Below are 24178 nucleotides of genomic sequence, written 5' to 3'. Positions count from 1 at the left end.
ATAGAATGTCATAATTTTATGAAGATAGGAATCGAATATTGAAGTTAGAAGCACACGCCTCAATTATACAGAGCATTGGTAGGACCACATATAGACGAGGCAGAAGTGGGTACTGCAGATGCTGGAAACCAGTGTCTAGATTAGAGGGGTGCTGGGAAAGCACAGCAGGTCAGGCAGCATCCGAGGAGCAGGAAAATCGAAGTTTCGGGCATAAACCTGCTCTGCTTTCGCAGCACCACACTAATCTGGACCACATATGGAGTACTGTCCAGAGTACGGGTACCTTTATCTAAGGAAAGGCGTAAATGTTCTGGAAGCAGTTCAGAGCGGGTTTACCAGACTCTTCAAAAAAACAGAAATTGCTGGAAAAGGTCTGGCAGCATCTGTGGATCAGAGTTAACATTCTGAGGAAGGGTGACTGGACTTGAAACGTTAACTCTGATTTCTCTCTCCACAGCTGCTGCCTGACCTACTGAGCTTTTCCAACAATTTTTTGTTTGATTTACAGTACTCCTGGTTCTTCTGGCTTTTAACCAGACTCTAATAAGAAGATTGCCTTGAGGCAAAGTTAGTCAAACTTGGCTTCTACTCTCTGAAACTTAAAATAGTAAGAGGCAACTTGATTGAGCCATACACGATGCTGAGGGCTCTAGGCAGAAGGAGGGTGAAGATGTTTCTTGTCTTGGGAGAATCTAGAACCAGGAGGGTCACTGTTTAAAAATCAGGCAGTGCTCATTTAAAAACAAACAAGGCCACATATCTTCCTCCTGAGGATCGTGAGTCTTTGTAATATTCAGCATTTTTATGAAGAGTGGGTGGTATGTTTGCTCAATGGTTAGCACTGCTGTCTCACAGCGCCAGGGACCTGGGTTCAATTCCAGCCTTGAATGTCTGTCTGTCTGTGTGGAGTTTGCGCATTCTCCCGGTGTCGCGCGTGGGTTTCCTCCCACAGTCCAAAGATGTGCAGGTTAGGGTGGATTGGCCACGCTAAATTGCCCCATAGTGTCCAGGGATGTGTAGGATAGATGAATTAGCCATGGGAAAATTGAGAATAGGGTTGCGGGGGGGGGGGGGGGGCGGCGGAGGTGGGTTGCTCTTTTTGGAGTGTTGTTGTAGACTCGATGGGCTGAATGGCCTCTTTCCACACTGTAGGGATTCTGTGATTCAATAACTATGTGGATAGAGGTTACAATTGGATAAACCATGTTCTTGCACAGTGGCTTAGCGGTTAGCATTGCTACCTCACAGCGCCAGGGACCTGGGTTCGATTCCAACCTTGGATGACTGTCTGTCTGTGTGGAGTTTGCACATTCTCCCTGTGTCTGCGTGGGTTTCCTCCCACAGTCCAAAGATGTGCAGGTCATGTGAATTGGCCATGCTAAATTTCCCATAGTGTTAGGTGCATTAGTCAGGGGTAAACGTAGGGTCAGGGAATGGGTCTGGGTGGGTTACTCTTCGAAGGGTCAGAGTGGACTTGTTGGGCCGAAGGGCCTGTTTCTACACTGTAACTAATCTAATCTTATCAAATGGCAGAGCAGGCTCATGGGGCTGAATGGCCGCCTCCTTCCAACTCTGTACAACCAGCTCTGTACTTAGGCGTGTTAGACAATAAGAATATGCTTTGTTTACATTGCCTAATGCATCTATCAAACATAATTTTCATGTCAAACCCCCTGAGCTTTCTACATTCTGGGAAAAACCATTCATCAGTTGGTGAATTCCCCCGTAGGTGCTCATTAAGCTGACATGTTTGTGATCCCCTATGGCCATTTTACTTAGAGCACTCAAGTCATCTAAGACATCTCATCAGGTGGTGGACTCATTGTAAATGATGTGGAGTTGTACTGGACTGAATGATGCTGTCAAATATGTCAGTGCATTGTGTTATTGCAGTCCCCTGTGATCATAGGCTAGTGATAACCAATTTTTTTTGAGCTTGCTAAAATTGCTATTAAATCCCTCTTGTATTGGCCAAACTTAAAAATAGTCTTCAGTATTGACTTAATTTGCAGTTATCTCCTGTATGAGGTCCTAAGATTTAATTCTCCTTTGTTACCTCCATGCCCAAAGTGCCCAACAACCTGTGCCAACACACACCAGAACAAGCTTAAATACCTCTCTTTTTTTTTAAGCTCCTTTTTTCTTTTTAGAAAAAGGCATCACAAAGGTCACATTCTCTGGGTCACTCTCTGAGGCGCACACAGCTACCACTGGTAAGTAAAATCAAAATGCTAGGTACACGATCCTTTACCTAAAATCCAAAGCTTTTACCATAGAGTGTGGAGCGTCTTTTTGGCGTGTGGACAGGTGACCCAACTCCCCACCCACTCGACCCGTGTCACTCTGGTGTGGCCCAGCACTGGCAGGCATCAATTGTGTCTCCGTGCTCATACTAGTCGCGTGTGCGCCTGCTGTTAGGTAACTTTTCTTTATTTCCCTGTGAAAATGTCTTGTATTCCAAAATCTGAAAAATTCCGAATTCCATTAAGGAATTTAAGGATTGTGTACCTGTAATGGAAAAAGAAAGTCTGGCAGCATCTCTCGAGCAAGGAAGAGAGTTAACGTTTTCTTGTCCAATATGACTTCCTTGGAACTCCAGTTGTCTCACTTATAATACATCACCACCGTTGCATGACATCATAGAGATGTACAGCACGGAAACAGATCCTTCAGTCCATGCCGAATAGATCTCCCAACCTAATCTGGTCCCATTTGCCAGCACTTGGCCCATATCCCTCCAAACCCTTCCTGTTCATCTACCCATCCAGATGCCTTTTAAATGCTGCAATTGTACCAGCCTCCTCCACTTCCTCTGGCAGCTCATTCAATGCAAGTGCCACCCGCTGTGTGATAAAGTTGCCGCTTGGATCCCTTTTAAATCTTTCCCCTCTCACCCTAAACCTGTGTCCTCTAGTTCTGGATTCTCCCACCCCAGAGAAAAGACCTTAGCTATTCACTCTATTCATGCCCCCTCATGATTTTATAAACCTCCAACACTCCAGGGAAAACAGCACCAGCCTATTCATTCTCTCTCCCTATAGCTCAAACCCACCAACCCTGGCAACATCCTTGTGAATCCTTTCTGAACCTTTTCAAGTTTTACAACAACCTTCTGATAAGAGGGAGACCAGAGTCGCACGCAATATTCCAAAAGTCTTGTCATTTGGTGTTTGTGCGTGCATGGGTTCTGCTTCTCCCTGTTGTTCAGGCATCACATTTTTCTTTTCTGGGTAAGGTTTGAGGCAGCTAATGTCCTCTGGTGTGATTTTTGCTTTGGCTGTCACTGACCAGATGGCACTGTACATCAATAATGCCATCAGATCCTAAGACCATAAGACATTGTAGCAGCAATAGATCATTCAGCTCATCGAGATTGCTCTGCCATTGAGTGAGATCAGGGCTCTGATAATCTACTTTTCCTCATAACTCTTAATTTCCTCATGGCTATATTTTTAAAAAAAGTCTATCCTCGACTAAAGCTTGCTCCTGTGTCATGTTTTGGGTATAATAGTTGGGTACAGAAATCTGATTTTTTTTTTTAAAAAAGTTTTATTATTGCTCCCTCATGCGGTTATACACAACACAGTCATGGTGAATCCCGGGTTGGCTTGGGATTGAAGCTTCTCCCTTCCTTGGCTCGTTGGCTGATCCTGTTGAGCTGGGTGCAGCTTCTATCCTCTGGAAGAATTAGAATTAGAATTCCTACAGTGTGGAAACAGGCCCTTCGGCCCAACAAGTCCACACCAACCCTCCAAAGAGTAACCCACCCAAACCCACTCCCCTAACCTATATTTGCCCCTGACTAATCTACCTAACCTACACATCCCTGTGGGCAATTTTAGCATGGCCAATTGACCTAACCTGCACATCTTTGGATTGTGAGAGGAAACCAGAGCACCTGGAGGAAACCCGCACAGAACTGGGAGAATGTGCAAACTCTACACAGACAGTCGCCTGAGGCTGGAATTGAACTCTGGACCATGGCGCTGTGTGGCAGCAGTACTAACCACTGAGCCACCATGCTGCCCACTGGAGGAGAAGCACGAGGTGGTCATTTTGGTACAAAGTGGGGGGTGGAAAGAGATGATGCAAAGTAAAGGGTGCCAAGCTGAAGGTGCGAGACCAAAGGTTGGAATTGGCAGGACAGCTTGGAAAAACAAAGTGCTATGCAATGATGTTTTATTATTAATAAAAGGCAACAAATACAAAAGCTGGGAGGTTATGCTAAATTAGGACAAAATACCAAATGGAGTATTGTATCCAAGAATTGGATAGAGTGTGACACCTTAGAAAAAATATGAAGGCTGTTCGTATGGCGATAAGGCCATGTCTTGCTATCCCTGTTGTTCCTGTGTGAATGGTTCCAGGGAAGCAGAGCTTTGGATGGGCAGGTTGGAGAGGTTCAGACTGTCTTTGTTTTGGGGAAAGTGAGGGGAGAGTTGACAGAGATGCTCAGACTCTGAGGGGTCAGGGTATAACTGCTCCTACAGTGCTGGAAGAACTGGAAAATGAGAGGCCACCGATTGGCAAAATGGTGACATGAGGTTACAATCTGGTGAGCACTGTTTCAAGGTGTGGTGGAGGCAGGTTCAGTCAAGAAGATGTTCCAGAGGAATTCTGATAGTAATCTGAAAGGTGTGGTATAAAGCATCAAGGGGAAAAGGCAGGGAAGGCCGAGCTAGGTACGCTGTTCCTACAAGGAGGAGAAAGTGGGGACTGCAGATCAGAGCTGAAAAATGTGTTACTGGAAAAGCATAGCAGGTCAGGCAGCATCCAAGGAGCAGGAGAATTGACGTTTCGGGCATAAGCCTGAAGAAGGGCTTATGCTCGAAACATCGATTCTCCTGCTCCTTGGATGCTGCCTGACCTGCTGCGCTTTTCCAGCAACGCATTTTTCAACACTGTTCCTACAGCGAGCTAGTACAGTTATGACTGGTCTCCTTCTGCATTGCAGCTGTACTATGGTTCTGAATGGAATGAAGGCAATAAGTTGGTGACATGGGCAAAATACTGTGGTTGCTAGAAACCTGAAATAGAGACTTTTTAAAAAGCTAGAAATGCTAAGATAGTATTGGCAGAGGGACAACCATGGAGTGGGGTGGGGGGGTGGGGGTTGAGGAGTAGTGGAGTAGTTGAGTAAATGACCATTGGAAGTGCTCATAGCAAACAGCTTTCATGTATGTCCAGAGGCAGGGGAAAAGTGACGCGGTGGTGGGGGTGGAGTGAGGAAAGCAAAAGAATCCGAGAGAACAGAGGCCAGGCGTGATTCTGTTCTTCAATATAGTGTTCCAAATGTGGAAATTGGAACGCAGCACTTCTGTGGTGTGCCCATATCTTTCACCTTATCAGGTGCTTGAGCAAATTTTTTACAATCAGTGTGATGAGCAGTTTCTGTTTAGGTGTGAAAACCAGGTCATCGAACGCATGAGCGCTTTAGCAGCAAGATAGCTGTCAGTGATGGAGTGGAGGACTCGAAAGAGAGTCCTTTCTTGTGCTGAGAAGGTGAAAGCAATTGCAATGCTGCATGGGTCAGCAGTTTCAAAATGATAGCACTAAACGCATAAAAGTTGGTGTCGGCCTATAATACATGTTTTGTGATTAAGCGGATTGCAAATCTGCCGCAGAGATCGACAACAACTCAGGCTGTTTTTTACAGGATTACAATTCAGTTTAAGTAGAACAGTGAAGTGTGTTAGGAGTGTGTGTTGCTTCTCCTGATACGCTTTCAGTCATCTTCAGCACAGGGCAGATGAAGAGACATTTTCCTTTATTGCCTCCGGTAGACAGAGTTCACAAGAGGACACCACCTTTATTAAATGGAAACTGGGCTGTCCAGGGGTGATGTGAGGAAATACTACAGCCATGCACATGTTTCCTGTTTCTTCAGAGCTATTAAGCTTTTTCAAATTTTGGAAGATTTTATTGGATGTGTGACTGAAACAGCCTGTCTTAATCAAGTTACTTCATTTCTATCAAACAGAGACATTTCTAATTATAGAATCCCTACTGTGTGGAAGCAGGTCATTTAGCTGATTGGAGTCTGTACTGACCTGCCGAATAGCAACCCAGCCCCCAACCCTATCCCTGTATTTCCCACGGCCAATGGACTGTGGGAGGGAACCGGAGCATTGGGAAGAAACCCACACAGACACAGGGAGAATGTGCAAACTCCACACAGACAGTTGCCCGAGGGTGGAATTGAACCCGGGTCCCTGACACTGTGAGGCAGCAGTGCTAACCACTGTGCCATTGTTGTTCTTAGTTGATAAACTGGAAACTAGTGAAGGGGCTAAGTGACCATAAACCCTTCAGCCCAGGTGTGTGCTCTGTCGTTCAGAGAGATTAAGGCTAATCAAAGAATCCTCACTCCACTTTCCAGTCCTTTTCCCATGACCCTTGATTCCCTTCCTGATTAAAAATGTACTGGGGAGGGGGCCTTGAATATTCTTAACGACCAGCTTTGATAGTCCTCACCAATAAAGAATTTTGACCGATTGGAAGAAAAACATTCCTCCTAGTCTCTGTCTGTCTGAAATGGGAGACCCCTTACTCTGAGATAATGCGGGCTGGGGGTAGACACTCCCACAAGGAGAAGCAACCTTTCTGTCTCCACCCTGTCAGCCCACCCCCCAAAAAACACATTTTTGTTTGTTCCAATACATTTGCCCCTCGTTCTTCAAAACGTCAATGAGTCTCCTCCTCCCTTCGCTTCCTTTTAACTTGTGGGGCTTGTTCTTTAACTGTTTGTGATCTGAGCTTTGGTCCATTTGTATGTTTTCCTTGATTGATGGATATGATTTGGATTTCTGAGGATAATCTCTCCATTCTTGGGCTTTCTTCATTATTGAAGCCTTGAACCTAACTTGCACCAGTTTGTAATTACTCTACTTTTTGGGGATCTGCTAGTTTTGTACTATTATTTGAATTGAAGCAATGGAGAATGGGAACGGGGATTAAAAACAATTAGCTCTGGAATAAATCAGACTTTTTTTTCATTTAACATTATTAGGGGGCTGGGGTTATAGGGATGTGATGTGCATCTTTTCAGTTTAAAAGGCCAAATCTCCATCTTTCTCTCTTCAGTCCCGACTCTCTGCGTTCAGATTAGCAGGCTTCTACCTTTTCTCGTAATTTTCAAAAAACTTGTGTTTATATAGCACCTGTCATCAGCCAGTACTTTCCCAAAGTACTTTGCAGTCATGTGCTGTTGAATGTAGTCGGCGGTGTAAAGACTTGTGGTCATGGCATGATATAAACATGGGGTTTGTCATTGGTCATTGATCTGTATCTGTTTCTTTTGTCACAGAGCCGTGGGTAAAACATGTCTGCTGATCAGCTACACGACGAATGCCTTTCCTGGAGAATACATCCCCACCGTGTGAGTACCTCAAAAATGTGTTTTGTTCTCTGTGGAGTTTTGGGATTTGCTCAGAAATGGTCCTGAGTCCCACTGAACTCGCCTGTACCCTCTTTGAATCTTGCTACTTCAAATGTGACCATTTTGGTGATTGACACCACCTTTGGTTATTCATGGGGTTACTGTCACTTACCGAATGATCAGCGCTGGATAGAATTTGCAGCAAAGGACAAGGCTGCCTGACTTCCGGGTGTCTGTGCTCGATGTTAGCCCTCATTGCGTTGGTTCATCTCTGGCTCTGTGCTGTAATTTTACACTCTGTTCCCCCCTAAGTATATTGCCATTGCTAAGCTTCCCTATGCTGGAGAATCTCTTGGGATGAGAAAGTCAGGATAAAACTAGTCTCTACAGCATTATCATTTTGTACATGGCATTCGACCAGTCCTGAATTGATTTTTAAATTATCTACCCAGCTGGGCTCTGGAGGCAACCTGATGTGTTGTTAGTTATATATTAGAGATTATGGCTGGGCGATATGATTGTTGATTAGTAAAGGTATCAAGGCTTAGAGGGAGAAGGCAACAGAATGGGGTTGAGAAACCTATCAGACTCTAAGGTGGTGCTGGACAGCTTATGCCCGAAATGTTGACTCTCCTGCTCCTCGGATATTGCCTGACCTGCTGTGCTTTTCCAGTGCAACGTTTATCGACTCTGACCTCCAACATCTGCCAGTCCTCACCTTCTCCTCTTGAGGAATGTATCAGCCGTGACCAAATAGTGAGGCAGGCTTGATGGGCGGAATGGCCTCGTTCTGCTCCTATATCTTATGGTGCTGCTGATGTTTACATGGAGTGATGGGACCACGAGGTCTTTGACCAGTGATTGGCTTGGAATGTTGTAACCATACTGATCTGCTACAGTCAGCCAGTGCAGCAAACCACTTTCCTCTTTCTCTTGACAATGACACAGACACTGTTGGTCTCTGTTGCTGAAGAACTTCCTCTTTGATTTAATTTGTCCACTCAGCAACTGGGTTTTCTTTGCCCCTGAGCGATTTTACAGTCTGCTGACTGTTGCTGCTTTTTTCGATTGACTTGTAAGCCGTCCAAACTTTCTGCTGCTTTATTTGGCTGGATCGATGTATCTGAACCTCCAGGTCATGTGACACAGTCACCACTGGGTGCGAGGATGCCCAGTACTGGGGTGAAGACACCGATTTTCCAGGGTATCTGTTCATCAGGGGTCACAACTATTGCTGTAACAATCCTTCGCAATTAAGAAAAAAGAACAAAGAAAATTTACAGCCCAGGAACAGGTCCTTCGGCCCTCCAAGCCTGAGCCGATCCAAATGTATTGTCTAAACCATGTTGGTCAATTCCTCAGCATCTGTATCCCTCTGCTCCCAACCTCCTCATGCATCTGTCCAGATACATCTTAAATGAATCTCCCGTGCCTGTCTCTACCACCTCTGCTGGCAACGCGTTCCAGACACCACCACCCTCTATGTGAAGTATTTGCCATGTGTATCCCCCTTACACTTTCCACCTCTCACCTTGAAAGCGTGACCTCTTGTTATTGAATCCTTCACCCTGGGAAAAAGCTTGTCTCTATCCACCCTGTCTATACCCTTCATGATTTTGTAAACCTCAATCAGGTCCCTCCTCAATCTCCTTTTTTTCTAATGAAAATAAGCCTAACCTGCTCAACCTTTCTTCATACCTAGCACCTTCCATGCCAGGCAACATTGGGATAGATACTTTTTTTTAAAACAAGTGTCCAGCATTGGGTGCAGACAGTCTTCTGTTCTATAGCATGAGACACTTTTAAAAAAAATTTATTCTCTGGATTAGAGTGTTCACCAGTGTTTACTGTCAGTGCCCAGTTGCCCTTGCATTGACTGACTTGCTATGCCACTTTCAGGAGGGGCAGTTAAGAATCCCACTGCTGTATGTCTGAAGTTAGGTTAAGCTCTCTGCCAGACTGAGTGAGGAGAGACACCGCAAAAAAAACTCTACAGTTGCTGGAATCCAAAGTAAACCGGCAGGAGGCTGGAAGAACACAGGCCGCACCACCCGCAATGTCGACCTCTCCACCACCTGATGTTGATGGACATGAATGACGAGGACAGATTTCTTTCCTTGAAATTACTTACTGATGCTCCTGTTTTTTTTTTAAACATAAATCCAACAGGAGTTTGGCTGAAACGTTTTTAATCTGAAAGAGTGGTGAGAATGGAGCATTTGCTGTAGTTGAGGAAAATAGCCGAGGTGCGTTTGGCACAAGGCCAGGCAAATGCCTGGAGAAAGGAATAGAAAGTCTGGGTTAGGCAAAGTAAAATTAGTGAGATGGGTGGGTAGCTAGAAATTTTATGCTAATAAATGAGATTAGTGCTTTATTCCAGATTTGTTAATGTCCCCCAGCTGGGATTGAACTCTCCTCTCCTGAGCATTAGTCTGGACCCCTCCATTAGAGTCGCTGTAGTCTCACCAGACCATAGGGCTGATTTCTCAATAGAGAGGTGATGGGTGGTACTTTAACTGGAGGGTGAATAAACCTCTGGGAAGGGGAGAGGGTGAGAAGGACAGTCCTTCATGGTATCTTCAGCTGATGCAGGAATTGATCCACCTTATTGGAATCACCTGAGTTGCAAACCCGCTGTCCAGCCAAGCGAGCTAACCATCCCACTCCGTGATAACAAGTCTAATCACTTTGCTGTCGTTACAATCCCCGTCTACTCCAGTGTTTGCTCTCTCCTCCTTACAGATTCGATAACTATTCCGCCAATGTGATGGTGGATGGGAAGCCAGTGAACCTGGGGCTATGGGATACGGCTGGACAAGAGGATTATGACCGCCTTCGACCACTCTCCTACCCACAGACCGTACGTAGATCTTACTAAAGTAGTACATAAAACACAACCAGGCCATTCGGCCTGAAACAACGCCCTAACCTGTTCATGCTGCACGAGACTCTTGCTTTTTTGATCTAACCTCCTTAACTCGATCTTGTGTTTTTTCTTCTCTCTTTTTTTTTGTGTTAGTTAATTTCATGTAAATGTGTCTGTCCTCCAACTTCTGCATGTGGTATCAAGTTCCCCATTCTCTAGCTAAAGAAGTTTCTCTCCAATTCCCTGTTGGATTTACTTAAGAGATTAAGAAAAACAGAAGTCAGCCATTTTGCCTTTCAAGACTGCTTCATCACTCACCGAGGTTACGCTGGAGATTGTCAACAAATTATGTCCCGTGTTCTTCACCTTTTTGACTAAGGAGAGCAGCTGCTTTCTACTCCCCCTGGCCATGACCTTTTATACACCTGGATCAGGCCCCCCTCGGCCTTCTGTGCTCCAAAGAAAACACTCCGAGCTTATCCAAGCCTGAAACGCTGCATCTCTGGCAACGTCCCAGTGAGTCTCCTTTTCGCTCCCTCCAGTACAATCACACCCTTCCTGTGGAAAATCTTCAAGAACTGCGGATGCTGGAAATCGGAAACAAAACCCGAAATTGCTGGAAAAGCTCAGCAAGTCTGGCAGCACCTGTGGAGAGAAATCCGAGTTAATGCTTCTGGTCTGGTGACCCTTCCTCAGAACTGGACCCGAAAGAGTTTAACTCTGGTTTCTCTCCACAGATGCTGCCAGACCTGTTGAGCTTTTCCAGCAATTTTGCATTTTTTTTTGTTTCCCATCCTTCCCACGTGCCAGTCATGTTCCTCTGTGACCTCGCGCTGAGTAGAGCATCGTTGATAGAGAATAGCTATGCCCATTCAGCAGGAAGTTCACATTATCCAAACAATGACCACCATTCGTCATCGTGTTATAACCAATTTGCGCTGGCGCGACGTGTGTTAAAGCGGAAGGACCTGTAGTGTGGGGGCCAGAAACCCCCTCCCCCACCCCACCCAGCACTTCAGCCGTGGCCAAACTAAAGTCCTGTACAGCACCTCTTGCTCCTACAGTCTGTGCCTCGGCTGAAGAAGGCGTCCATCTTGTATGCTGCCTTAACTATCCAGTTAACCTATCCAGCCACCTTCAGGGATCTGTGGATAAGCATACCAAGATCCCTCTGTTCTTCCCGAGCTTCCTCGTGTCCTAGCATTCAGTTGAAGCTGTTTTGTTCGTATTTTTGTGTGCGGGGCCTTTCTGCGTCCGGTCTCGCTCACGTCCCCAAACCCAGAAGCAGAAGTAGGCCATTTAGCCCCTTGAACCTGCTCTGACGTTCTAGATCATGGCTGACCTTGATGCCATTTTCCTGCACTAGAACCCAGGATGTCATTTAGCTGTTTTTTAAAAAAAAAATCATGCGTTGTTCACTGTCTTAAAGATATTTTTAATGACTTGAGCTTCTACAGCCTTTTGTGGTAGAGAATTCCAAAGGTTGACCGTTTTGAGAGAAGACATTCCTTCTCAGTGCCAAATATCCTGCATTTATTCTGAGAGAGTATCCCCTGGTTTTGCAGCCTCCCCCTCTGACACCTGATTTGATTTATTATTGTGACATGAACCTAGTTACAGTGAAACATTTTGTTTTGCGAGCAGTCCAGGCAGATCGCACAAAAGAGGACAGAAGTGTAAGCTCATGGAGATGAAAAAGTTAAAGCGTTTGCTGTATTAAACACCTTTTTTTTTGTTTTTAATATCGTAACAATTTGAGTGAGATTTTTAAATAAGGTGCAATTGAGTCTGAACAGAAGTCAAGTGTTTTATATTTTAAAAGAAATTAAACACATGCTTTCAAAGAGAACAAAAGAGTAGTACAACACAGGAACAGGCCCTTCAGCCCTCCAAGCCTGTGCTGATCATCATCCCTAACTAAACTACAAAACAAACCTTCTGCCATTATTCGGTCCCTATCCCTCTATTCCCTCCCTATTCCTGTAACCATCCAGACGCCTCTTCAATGTCTCCAAAGTGCCTACTTCCACCATCTCTTCTGGTAGTACGTTCCAGGCTCCTACCATTCTCTGCCTGAAAAACTTCCCCCGCACATCCCTCTTAAATCTTTCCCCCTTGAACCTGTTTCTGCCCCCCCCCCCCCCCCCACCCCCCCACCCCCCCTTTTATAATTGAAGCATCAACCCTGGGGAAAAAGCCTCTGACTATCCATCCTATCTACTGCCTTTCACGGCTTTTTAGACCTCTTTGGGTTACGTGGGTCTATGAGCATCATTTTTTTTTATATATATAGGATCCAGGAATCTCACTTCAGTCCTCTTTTCTTTCTAATGATAAATTTGTGTTAGATTATTAGGTTGGTAATAAAAGGTTTACTTCCTCCAAATGCTCAGTCTGGCTGCCCATTGCAATGTTACACTGCAAATGGAGTAGGTTCGAGGGGTGAAAGGCAGCCCGGGTTCATGTTCCTGGTTTGCTGTTGGAAAATGCATGTGCGGGAATATGGTGCAGGCTCCAGGGTATTTGGCCTCCATAGTTACAGTAATTTAGTAAGATTCACTGAGGAGTGTCTGTGTGTGGCATCAGGAGGGCAGTAGGCACCTGCAGGTGATGTTCCAGGTCTGACACTGGCTTTGACAGAAACATAACAACCATTCAGCCCATCTAGTCTCCTCCTCCTTACTCAACATGATCGAGGCTGATCATTCATATCACTGGAAAAGCTCAACACGTCTGGCAGCATCTGTGGCGAGAGAGCAGAGTCAACATTTCAGAACCTTTTGAAACATAATATTTTTTAAGAAGTTGCTCACAGAATGAGGGCATCGTTGATTTAGACCAGTATTTATTGCTCATCCCTAATCTGCCAAAGGGCAGTTAAGAGTTGACCACAATGCTGTGGGTCTGGAGTCACATGTAGGCCAGACCAGGTAGGCGGACAGATTTCCTTCCCTAGACAACATTAGTGAACCAGATGGACTTTTCCAACAATCAACAATGGATGTATGATTGTCATTAGACTCTTAATTCTGGTGTTTTCTTTGTAAAAATTGAATTCAACTTCCTTGATCTGCCATGGTGGGATTTGAACTCAGATCCTCAGAACATTATCTGGATCTTTGGATTAACGTTCCTGATTAAGAGCTTATGCCTGAAATATCGACTCTCCTGCTGCTTGGATGCTGCCTGACCTGCTGTGCTTTTCCAGCACCACATTGCTTTCATCTCTGGATTAACAGTCCAGTGATAATACCACCTAGACCACTGCCTTCCCGTTAACTCTGCTTTCTCTCCATAGATGCTGTTAAACCTGCTAAGTTCCTCCAACATTCTCTGCTTTTGTTTCAGATTTCCAGCATCCACAGTGCTTTGGTTTTATTCATTTCAATTACTTTTTTTTTCTAATTCTACATTATCCCGATGTCCTTTTTTCCTTAACGTTGTTTGCACCTCTACTTTTAAACATACTCAGTAACTGAGCTGCCAGTGCCCTGGGGGGTGGAGGAGAGGGTTGGAAAAAGACATGTTGTTAGGAGAGGTGCAGCCTTTCCTTTTGGAAATTGAGCTGAGATATTCCAGAAAGCATCCAACGCCCTTTACTGACCTGTTTGAGTAAGGCAGTCTTGAGTTACGTTCTAGTTGGGCTGAGTGAAAAGTCTGATTGCCGTTACGACCCCATAACCTGCATTGCCACAGAGATAATTAATTTTCCTTTTTTCTCCCTCCAGGACGTTTTCTTGATCTGCTTTTCATTGGTCAGCCCCGCGTCATTTGAAAATGTCCGCGCCAAGGTAATCGCCGTTTCAAACCAGTCACATTCCACCGGCAGTTCCCTTCCTTTTTATCTGAAGACCTGGTCGGTGTTGCCCATTTACCTTCAGCATTTTATAAACAGGATATCCCAGATTCCAAGGCGTTGCTGCTTGATGCAAGGTTGGGGGAAGAGTTCCCTGCTTGGATCATTTCCTGAGCTTTGTTGGAATTGTGATTCACTTATTACAAAATGGCTGCCATTGTTTGCCCAAATGGGTGCCTTGGCATCTGTACTTGGATGATGCCAGTGAGCAGCCATTTTGATGCCAAGTAATTCCCTAGCAGCTTTTGGTGATTTATTGGGTATATCCCAAACTTGAAGTGCAGGATCCCAAGAACATAAGGAGTAGGGGTAGATTTTTCTGTCCTTTCTACCCGGTCTTTATTAATTAGGATCATGGATGATTTTCTACATCACCACCCTGTCTTATCTCCCATATTATTTCATTCCCTTAGTTCCTGAAAATCCATGGCCACTGTCTTGAATATATTTCATAGAGAATTTCAAAGATTCACGACCTCTTGTGTGAAGAAACGTTTTTCCTCAGCTCTGTCCTAAGTGACTGAGTGGTTAGTACTGCTACATCACAGCACCAGGGTCCCAAGTTCGATTCCAGCCTCGGGCGACTGTCTGTGTGGAGTTTGCACATTCTCCCCGTGTCTGTGTGGCTTTCCTCCGGGTGCTCTGGTTTCCTCCCATACTCCAAAGGTGTGCAGGTCAGGTGAATTGGCCATGCAAAATTGCCCTTAGTGTTAGGTGCATTAGTCAGAGGGAAATGGGTCTGGGTGAGTTACTCTTCAGAGGGTCAGTGTGGACTTGTTGGGCCGGAGGGCCTATTTCCACACTGTAGAGAATCTAATCTAATCAAATAAACCTGGAATGGGAATGTTCATTTTGCTGTTTATACTAGTACAGCTTTTGTGCCCTGAGTGAAAGTAGAGAGAGTTTTACACTCTATGTTCACCTACAGGAGTGTTTTGTTGAAGATAACGTCAACGACCTTTGAGCACCAAAGCACAAACCTTGTGGCTCTGGTAGCATCTGTGGAGAGACAGCAATCTAATGTTTCGAGTCTAGATGACTCTTCAGAGCTCTGATGAAGAGTCATCTAGACTTGAAACGTTAGCTTGCTCTCTATCCATGAAAGCTGTCTGACCTGCTGTGATTGCCGGCATTTTATTTTGGTTTCAGTAGATTCCAGTATCTGCAGGAATTTGCTCCTTAAGCACCAATGTTTTAGTTTTGGGAACCATGAGAAGATGGTGGCGTGCTGTGGTGGTCTGTGTCGAGTGGCAGGGGGCTGGGAGGAGTGTGCGACAATGTGGTGGTTATCTCGAAGTTGTTGATGAGCTCACTGACTTATTGCATCCTCCTCCTTCCAGTGGTATCCTGAGGTGCGGCATCACTGTCCCAGTACTCCCATAATCCTGGTAGGCACCAAATTGGATCTGAGGGACGATAAAGACACCATCGAGAAACTGAAGGAGAAGAAATTGGCACCCATCACCTACCCACAAGGACTCGCTATGACAAAGGAGATTGGTACGTTCATCCTTTCTCTGGGGTAATGAACACCTGTACAAAGGGGTGCACTCCTGATTGCTTGGGAGTCATTCACCCAGTTTGACTTGATGACCACCCATCTTTCCCATTGAAACAAAAGTTCATATTCATGTTGCATCTTTTCAAGTGTGGCGAAATGACCCAAGGTGCTCCACAGGAGGACTAACAAGGGTGATGCAGGACGTGGGGCAGTGCATCATTCAAGAGTCCAGTTTGACCTCCAGCATGTGTAATAGAGTTGTGGTGCCATTACGGGTCACAATAATAACTGGCCTGTTATCTGACCCCCCACTATTGCTGTGAAGTGTCCCCAGGTGCTTCTCAAGTGTGCCATCAAAGAACCCAGCCCTTGTGCCAATTCCACCTGGAGTGAACAAAGGCTTGGTGTGAGGGTTAGGTTTTAATGAAAACCGTGAAGAGACGTTGGGAGGTTTTGAAGGAAGAGAATTACAGCACTTTGGGTGACGGCATGGCTGCCAAAGGTAGTTCTTTGTAATCAACCTGTTCGGACACGTCCTGACATACTTCTGCTGGCGCTTAAAGCTGGACCTTCTGGTTCAGAAGCAGCATGTACCTCCACTGTGCCACAATAGACATTCACCTGCCAATTATAAAGCACTGGAAGTCAAGAGTGTTGTATATGGTAGTGTCCCTGAAAGGGTTAATATTGGAAACTGTTAAGATCCACTCCGTCTGACATCATACAGTCTCCAGCAGGGTAAAGAGTCTCTAGTTTGAGATTCCAGTGAAGGCTGCTTTACCGCCATGAGTGAGCTTTTGCCTGCAGGATAGGCAAACATGTGTTGTGCTGTAGAACAGCAACCTAACAGTTCAGGGACGTAATTCTTTGAAATTTGCATCACATGTGGATAGGGTGGTTAAGAAGGCATTTAGCACGCTTCTCTTCAGATCTTTGAGTAGTGGAATTGGGTCATCATGTTGACATTGTACAGGACTTTGGTGAGGCCTATTCTGGAGTACTGTGTTCAGTACTAGTCGCCCTGATATAGGAAAGGTGTTTTGAATTGGATAGGGTTCAGAAAAGATTTGGCAAAATGTTGCTGGGAATGGTGGGCTTGAGTTATAAGGAGAGGCTTCTTTCACTGGAGCATAGGAAATTGAGGGGTGACCTTTTTATAGAGGTTTATAAAATCACGAGGGGTATAGATAAAATGAATAATGAGGGTCTTTTCCGAAGGGTGGGGGTGTTCAAGACCAGCGGCATACTTCTAAGATGAGAGGCGAAAGGATTTAAAAGGACAACAGGGGAATCTTTTGAACACAGTGGTTTGTGTGTGGAATGAACTGCCAGAGGAAGTGGTGGATGCAGGTACAGTAAAAACGTTTAAAGAACATTTGGATGAGTTTTATGATAGGAAAGGATTGGACGAAGATAGGCCAAAGGCAGGGCTAGTTTAGTTTGGGAATATGATCAGTGTGGACTAGCTGGACCGAAGGGGCTGTTTCCATGCTGTGTGATTCAGACTCTGACTCTAGGATATTCATACCTGATGGGGCGATATCGTGTTAGTTTTAGTTTCAGTACAATTGCTTAGCTGTTCAGTTACAGCCAATAGCACACTTGCATCATTGTGCCATGCTTTTAGTGGCCCCAGTTAAGATGGAGTGTGAGACATTTTATACCCAGGAACCCCATGCTTTGGTATGTGGGTGGTAGGTATCATAGGCACATCTCTTATAGGTACATTGCTTACCAGATGTGAGACTTAACACAAAGATAGATGTCATTACTGTCTTCTGACTGGATCGTTTGAGATTATGTAACCTTGTAACTCAGTGTATTTTATTCCTTGCTATACTAACTTCCTTATTTTAAGACTCACTAGTAGTTTGTCCTCCACCAAGTTTTACCCAAGTCCTTTAGCATATATGAAAGATTGGTGGCAGCACTTTAGTTGGTATGTTTCTAGGGTGTTGGTTAGCTCAGTTGGTGACATAGCTGATAGCTGATTGGCAATGCAGAGCAACACCAGCGGTGTGTGGGTTCCATTCCCACAATGGCTGAGGTTACCATGAAAGACACGTCTTTTCAGTCTCTCGCCTCACCTGCGGCATGGCGATCCTTCCATTTGGACCACCACCAGTCATCGCACTTCCTAATGAGAGAGAAGCCATGCGGCCTGTGAGGCTATGGTGGTCTCAGCTTTTATTACAAAGGGTGTGCAGGAGGTTAGAATTGGAGAAGCATTGGAATGTTGTTGAGCTGGAGGTTGTTAGAAGGAAGGGACAGGCCGCAGAAGGACTTATGGATATTTTCAAGTCAACCCCTGTTCAGAAATGTGTCTTAAAGACTTCTGGAGCAGTTTGTATTTGAACCTGGGCATCCTGGCTCTGAGGTAGGCCACTACCACTGCGACACGAGCCCTTTATATGGAGGGATTTGTATACTAGAGGTTACTCTATGCAGGCTGTCAGAGAAAGGTTAATGGCTTTTAAATGTGTTACATAATCGAAATGAAAATGAGCATTACCTTGCAGTTCCTCATTCTCTTTAGAATTCATCAGAATTCTTTGAAAAGAAGAATTCTGTTCTTGGATCCATCCTTTTCATCGGAATGTACAATCTGGGAAACCAAGGTTTCCTTTTACTTTCTTATACATTAGTTCCTGGAATAACATTGTAAACGAATACAGTTCACTACAGGTTGAGTGCCTAAGCCAGTATTTATTGCCTATCCCAGACCAGAGCACAGTAAAGAATCAGCCACATTGTTGTGGGTCTGGAGTCACATGTAGGCCAGACCAGGTAAGGAAGGAAACTAGGTAGTGGGCGGCACGGTGGCACAGTGGTTAGCACTGCTGCCTCACAGCGCCAGAGACCCGGGTTCAATTCCCGCCTCAGGCGACTGTCTGTGTGGAGTTTGCACATTCTCCCCGTGTCTGCATGGGTTTCCTCCGCGTGCTCTGGTTTCCTCCCACAGTCCAAAAATGTGCAGATTAGGTGAATTGGCCATGCTAAATTGCCCGTAGTGTTAGGTGAAGGGGTAAATGTAGGGGAATGGGTCTGGGTGGGTTGCACTTTGGCGGGTTGGTGTGGACTTGTTGGGCCGAAGGGCCTGTTTCCACACTGTAAGTAACCTAATCTAAACCATCCTTAAAAGATATTAGTGAACCAGATGTTTTTACAATATTCAACAGCGGACTCCTTCATTAGATACTTCATTCCAGATTTTTATTGAATTCAAATTCCACCAGCTGCTGTGGCAGGATTCGAACCCAGGTCCCCAGAACATGACCTGGGTCTCTGGATTAACAGTACAGTCATAGTGCCAGGAGGTCTTCATTTCCCTCTCTATCCTTCCAATTTAACCCATGTAGTGAGTATAGACTCACTCAAACATTCAGAAAGGACCTGGATGATTTCTGCAAGTGTAGCCTTCTCTGTGGTTTCAGCTGAGGCTCCATTGACAGCACCGTTGCCTTGGGGTCAGAATGTTATGGGTTCAAGCCCCCTTCAGGCCTCGAGCACAAAATTCTGAACTAACGTTCCAGCGAATTGGCATAGAACGGCAGTGTCAAAGATACCAGCTTCCAAATTGGTCGTTAAATTGCACTGTATCAACTTCTAGAAGTCAAAGATACTATGATGGTATTTCAAAGAGCAGGGAGTGTTTACTGGAGAGGTTACCCTTTAATTAATAAATTGTCTATTTATTATCGCATCGCTATTGGTGGGAGCTTGGGTCGGCCACGTGTCTCCCATATGGGAACAATGATCACACTTAAAGCACCACGAAGGCTTTGCCATGTCCTTTCATGTGGTCTTGAAGGGCACTATGTAAGTGCAAGTCCATTTCCCCCCTTCTTGAAAGTCAGTGCATTTACTGGGCATTTGTCACAATCTGGTGGGGTCTGAGGTTTTCTCTGTTTGTCCAGTGGTCGGAGGAAACTTTCCTTTCTCCTCAAAAAAAAAGTTTTAAGGTTTTCCATTGGCCATTTTAGTCTTTTTTTTGCATTGTAGGATTTATAATTCTATAAGAGGCACTTCGGCCCATTGAGTTTCTTCTGCCAGAAGTACACGAGGACCAAGACTAGTTCTACTTTCCTGCCCATAGTCTTCAATGTTGTGACATGTCCAAGGGTTCATTCAAGTACTTTTGGGGTTTCCCATCTCAACTACCCTCCTAGTGCATCCCTGGCCCTCTCTGCACTCTGGGTTTGGAGATGGGTGGGGTGGGGATTGGGGGGGGAAGGGGGAGAGGGAGGTGAAACCTTTCATAACACCCCCCTCCCCCTCCCCCAGCTTCCTGCCGTTCACTTTGAAAATGTGCCCCCTTTGCGTCTCCCAGGAGACCATACGGATAGGTCAATGGGGAGGGGGAGGTGTGGTGGTAATGGGACAGACTGAGTAATCCAGAAACCCCACCTGATGTTCTGAGAATGTGGATTCAAATCTTGCGGTGCCGGAGGGTGAGTTTTCACTCGGGAAACAATCTTGAATAAAATCAGAGTCGAATGACCATGTCAGTAGTATTAGTACAAAAAGCAACACAACACTGGTTTACTGATACCTTTTTTTAATGCAAGGAAATCTTGCCATTCTTACCTGGTTTGGCTACATGTGACAGTGGTGAAGTCCTATTGGTTTGGGCAATGTTTACTGACCCTGTCAGCGACACCCTCATCTCGTGAATGGATAGGGGATATTGGCAAGTCACCACAACGTGGTGGCAACAGTGGCTGAGTGGCAAGCACTGCTCTCTCTCAATGCCATGGACCCAGGTTTGATTCCACTTTCAAGTGATTCTGTACGAACACTGCATATTCTCCCCGTGTCTGCGCGGGTTTCCTCCCAATGCTCCAGTTTCTTCCCAGAGTCCAAAGATGTGCAGGTGAGGTGGATTGGCTGTGGGAAATACAAGGTTACAGAGATGGGTAAGTCTAGGTGGTATGCTCTTTGAAGGGTTAGTGTGAACTCAATGGGATGAACGGCCTGTTTCCACACTATATACATTAGATTACATTACTTAGTGTGGAAACAGGCCCTTCGGCCCAACAAGTCCACACTGACCCGCCGAAGTGCAATCCACCCATTCCCCTACATTTACCCCTTTTACCTAACACTACGGGCAATTTAGCATGGCCAATTCACCTGACCTGCACATCTTTGGACTGTGGGAGGAAACTGGAGCACCCAGAGGAAACCCACGCAGACATGGGGAAAATGTGCAAACTCCACACAGTCGGGAATTGAACCCGGGTCTCTGGCGCTGTGAGGCAGCAGTGCTAACCACTGTGCTGCCCATAAAGTGCCGCCTGTAGGGATTCTATTATTCTACAAGCTGCCTTTAATTCAGCAACTTAAGAAATCTCAGACAATTAAGTACTGAAACAAAGGTTTAAACTTTATTGTATGTAGTAACCAAAATAAGACCCTCAAGTAAGCAAGTTAAGCCTCACAACTCAACTTGGCTATTAATGGTGGAAATTTAGCTATGACTTCAACCAACAGCGCGTGTGTCTGGAAGTGTCCAGGGTTCGATCCTTGTGCAGTGTTTAGTTTTTGAAGTTCTGTTGAATTGTGCTGGTGTTGATTCTTAGACAGATTTTGATCCTTCTGGCCCAGGATGTGATATTATTGATGATTCTCTCGATTCCTCGATCCAGATTATTGACTACCCCTCTGAAACCATCAAAGTGTGCAGCTTGCCACTTTATCAGAAGCAGCTTCTCTGTTCCTTGTTACATTTGGCATTGGCTATTTGACAACACCGCGTTCCTGTGATTATCGCCTTCAATTCTTCTGCAGAGCAATCCGTTGTCTTTGTGGTAATAAAACAGTCCGTTACCAAGCAGACGTCAAAACCATTTTATTCATGTCACATCAACTCCCTTTCCCAAACATGGCGAATTGCTTTCAGTTCCTGTGTAAGTTTGTCCTTGTCCCTTTAATAGTTTATTCCAGATAGAATTATTGCTATTATTGTTCTTCAATTCTTCCAGTCTATGAACAACTAGTAATCTTAAGTTTATACTATCACTGGGAGGATAAATGAGCCCAGTGTATATAAATTTCAGCATTCCGTAGTGCGAGACATGCAACAGTCATTCTTCAAGTATATACGTTGTTCAGCTGCTTTTGTATCTCCTTTTATCGAACCTTCTGTGGAACTCTTTGTAACCCTTGTGTCTGAAAGTACACCAGACTCTTGAGTTCGAAGGTCATTAGAGAGCGCATCCCAAACCTTTCCCCACCTCGTTGTGTGGTGTGAAAATTTCTCCAACCCCTCCACTGAGAGCTAAGCTACCAGGGGCCAGTTGGAGAGGGAGCAACGTCTGTGCAAATGTTCAAACTTGATCCGAGCTTCACGTTGCTGTCTCTAAGCTTGATGCTAAAACCTGTAGTTTGCGACCCCACTCAGGGTCCTGATTCCCATCCTCCCACCCCGAGTGTCGGGAAACCCTACTGTAAAACCTGGGCTTTTCACCCCATTCCCTGTTCTCACTGAGCAGCAGATGCACTGAGCTGAGGCAGGGTTGCAATGCCAAAACCACTTAAAGTCTGAACACACATGAAAGGTGAGCTTCCTTCTCCTTTTTGGAGAATTTGCATCGGTACTATTACAATAGAATGCCATTTGGGTCTGTACTGACCCTCCAAAGAGCATCCCATCCGGACTTGCCCTCTACCCTATTCCTGTAACCCTACAATTCCCATGGCTAACCCACCTAACCTGCACATCCCTGGACACTATGGGCAATTCAGCACGGCCAATCCCCAACCTAACCTGCACATCTTTGGACTGTGGGAGGAAACCGGAGCACCCAGAGGAAACCCACCCAGACACTGGGAGAATGTGCAAACTCCACACAGACAGTGTCCTGAGGCTGGAATCGAACTGGGGTCCCTGGCGCCGTGAAGCAGTTGTGGTAACCACTGTACCACCCTTAATATTCTGGTGTGCTCCAGCGCTCTCCACCCCTGGTGCTCAGAGTCAAACAAGGGAATCTTTCTATCAGAGTGTAATAGCAACAGTGGAATTATCTGTAAATCCCAGAACAGGAACAGGGAAGTGATTAACAGAAGACTAAAGTGTAAAGTTTTTATTTTTGGCCAGGGAATTGCCCAGTTGGTTGCACCATGTATATGTACTTGGGGATTTTTCCTGGATTAAGTTTCCTCTTGCATTGCTAAGATTCTGACGTTGGTCAGGGTGATGAGAATTAAAAATTGCTGAGTCACTTAAACTGGTTTGGATATGTTCTCTGAAACGGCAGACGATTCATATGGGGACATTTGAGGGAAAAGACCATTTAAATCCTTCTTGAGAGAAAGTGTGTTTTTTTTAAGAAAAAAACAGCCTGCATTCATATAGCCTTTTGTGACCACTGGATGACATAAAGTCAAATACTTCAGATCCACTTAAGTGCCTTTTGAAGTGTAGTCACTGTTGTAATTTAGGAATATAGAGAGGAGATTATTAAGTCGGAGAGGGTTCAAAAGTGATTTACCAGGATGTTGCCGGGTAGGGAAGGTTTGAGTTATACAGAAAGGCTGGGACTTTTACAGTAGAGCATTGGAGGTTGAGTGGTTACCTGATAGAAGTTTATAAAATAATGAGAAGTATAGATAGTTAATAGTAGGTGTCTTTTTGCTAGGCTGGGGGATTTCAAGACTATGAGGGGGCACATTTTTAAGGTGAAAAGAGAGATTTTAAAAAAGACATGAGGGGCAAATCTTTTACAGAGGGTGGTTCATGTGTGGAATGAACTTCCTAAAGAAGTGGTGGGTGTGGGTGCAATTACAATATTTACAAGACATTTGGATAGATACATGAACAGGAAAAGTTTGGAGGGATATGGCTTACTCAGGAGAAGGCAGGTGGACTGGTTTGGTTTGGAATTATGTTCGGTATGGACTGGTTGGACCGAAGGGTGTTTCCGTGCTATATGACCCTATAACCCGCTGTGTAATAATGGCCATAGTTTGTTTTTAGTGGCTGCTGGTCACTTGAGGAATAAATATGAGCTGAGATCCCGGGGAGAATGTCTGGATCATTCCTCCACCTGAACAGGCAGATGGAGCATTGGTTTAACATCACCCATGACCATGTTGCACTCCCGAGGGACAGCATTGTGTTCTGGTACTCAAGCCCAGAACCCTGTGGTCCTGAAGCCAGTGTATTACCAAAAGCCATGACTGTGGCATGGAGTGAACAGCAAGGGAGCTTGAGAGCGGACTAACCACCTGTATTGGATTAGTGGTGCTGGAAGAGCACAGCAGTTCAGGCAGCATCCAACGAGCAGCGAAATCGACGTTTCGGGCAAAAGCCCTTCATCAGGAAGGGCTTTTGCCCGAAACGTTGATTTCGCTGCTCGTTGGATGCTGCCTGAACTGCTGTGCTCTTCCAGCACCACTAATCCAGTATTTGGTTTTCAGCATCTGCAGTCATTGTTTTTACCTTGTTGATTTTAACCACCTGTATTGTCTTTCCGTACTCAGTACTTAGATCGGTTAGCTTAGATGGTTGGATAGCTGGTTTACAATGCAGAGTGATGCCACTGTCCTGGGTTCAATTCCCACACCAGCTGAGGT

At 45.2% G+C, this 24178-nt stretch overlaps 1 protein-coding gene across 1 annotated transcript in view; it reads left to right on the top strand.

The window, feature by feature from the left end:
• The window catches only part of LOC140489287 (ras-related C3 botulinum toxin substrate 1-like), a 78560-nt gene that overhangs the window by 42819 nt on the left and 11563 nt on the right, over positions 1–24178 (top strand). The window contains exons 2-5 of the mRNA XM_072588673.1: positions 7307–7378; positions 10121–10238; positions 13973–14035; positions 15441–15600. Coding sequence (XP_072444774.1) covers positions 7307–7378; positions 10121–10238; positions 13973–14035; positions 15441–15600 — 413 coding nt within the window. The remainder of the gene's footprint in view (positions 1–7306; positions 7379–10120; positions 10239–13972; positions 14036–15440; positions 15601–24178) is intronic.

The sequence above is a fragment of the Chiloscyllium punctatum genome, chromosome 18 (assembly GCF_047496795.1).
Source record: "Chiloscyllium punctatum isolate Juve2018m chromosome 18, sChiPun1.3, whole genome shotgun sequence".
NCBI lineage: Eukaryota > Metazoa > Chordata > Chondrichthyes > Orectolobiformes > Hemiscylliidae > Chiloscyllium > Chiloscyllium punctatum.
This window is presented reverse-complemented; position numbering and strand designations above follow the sequence as displayed.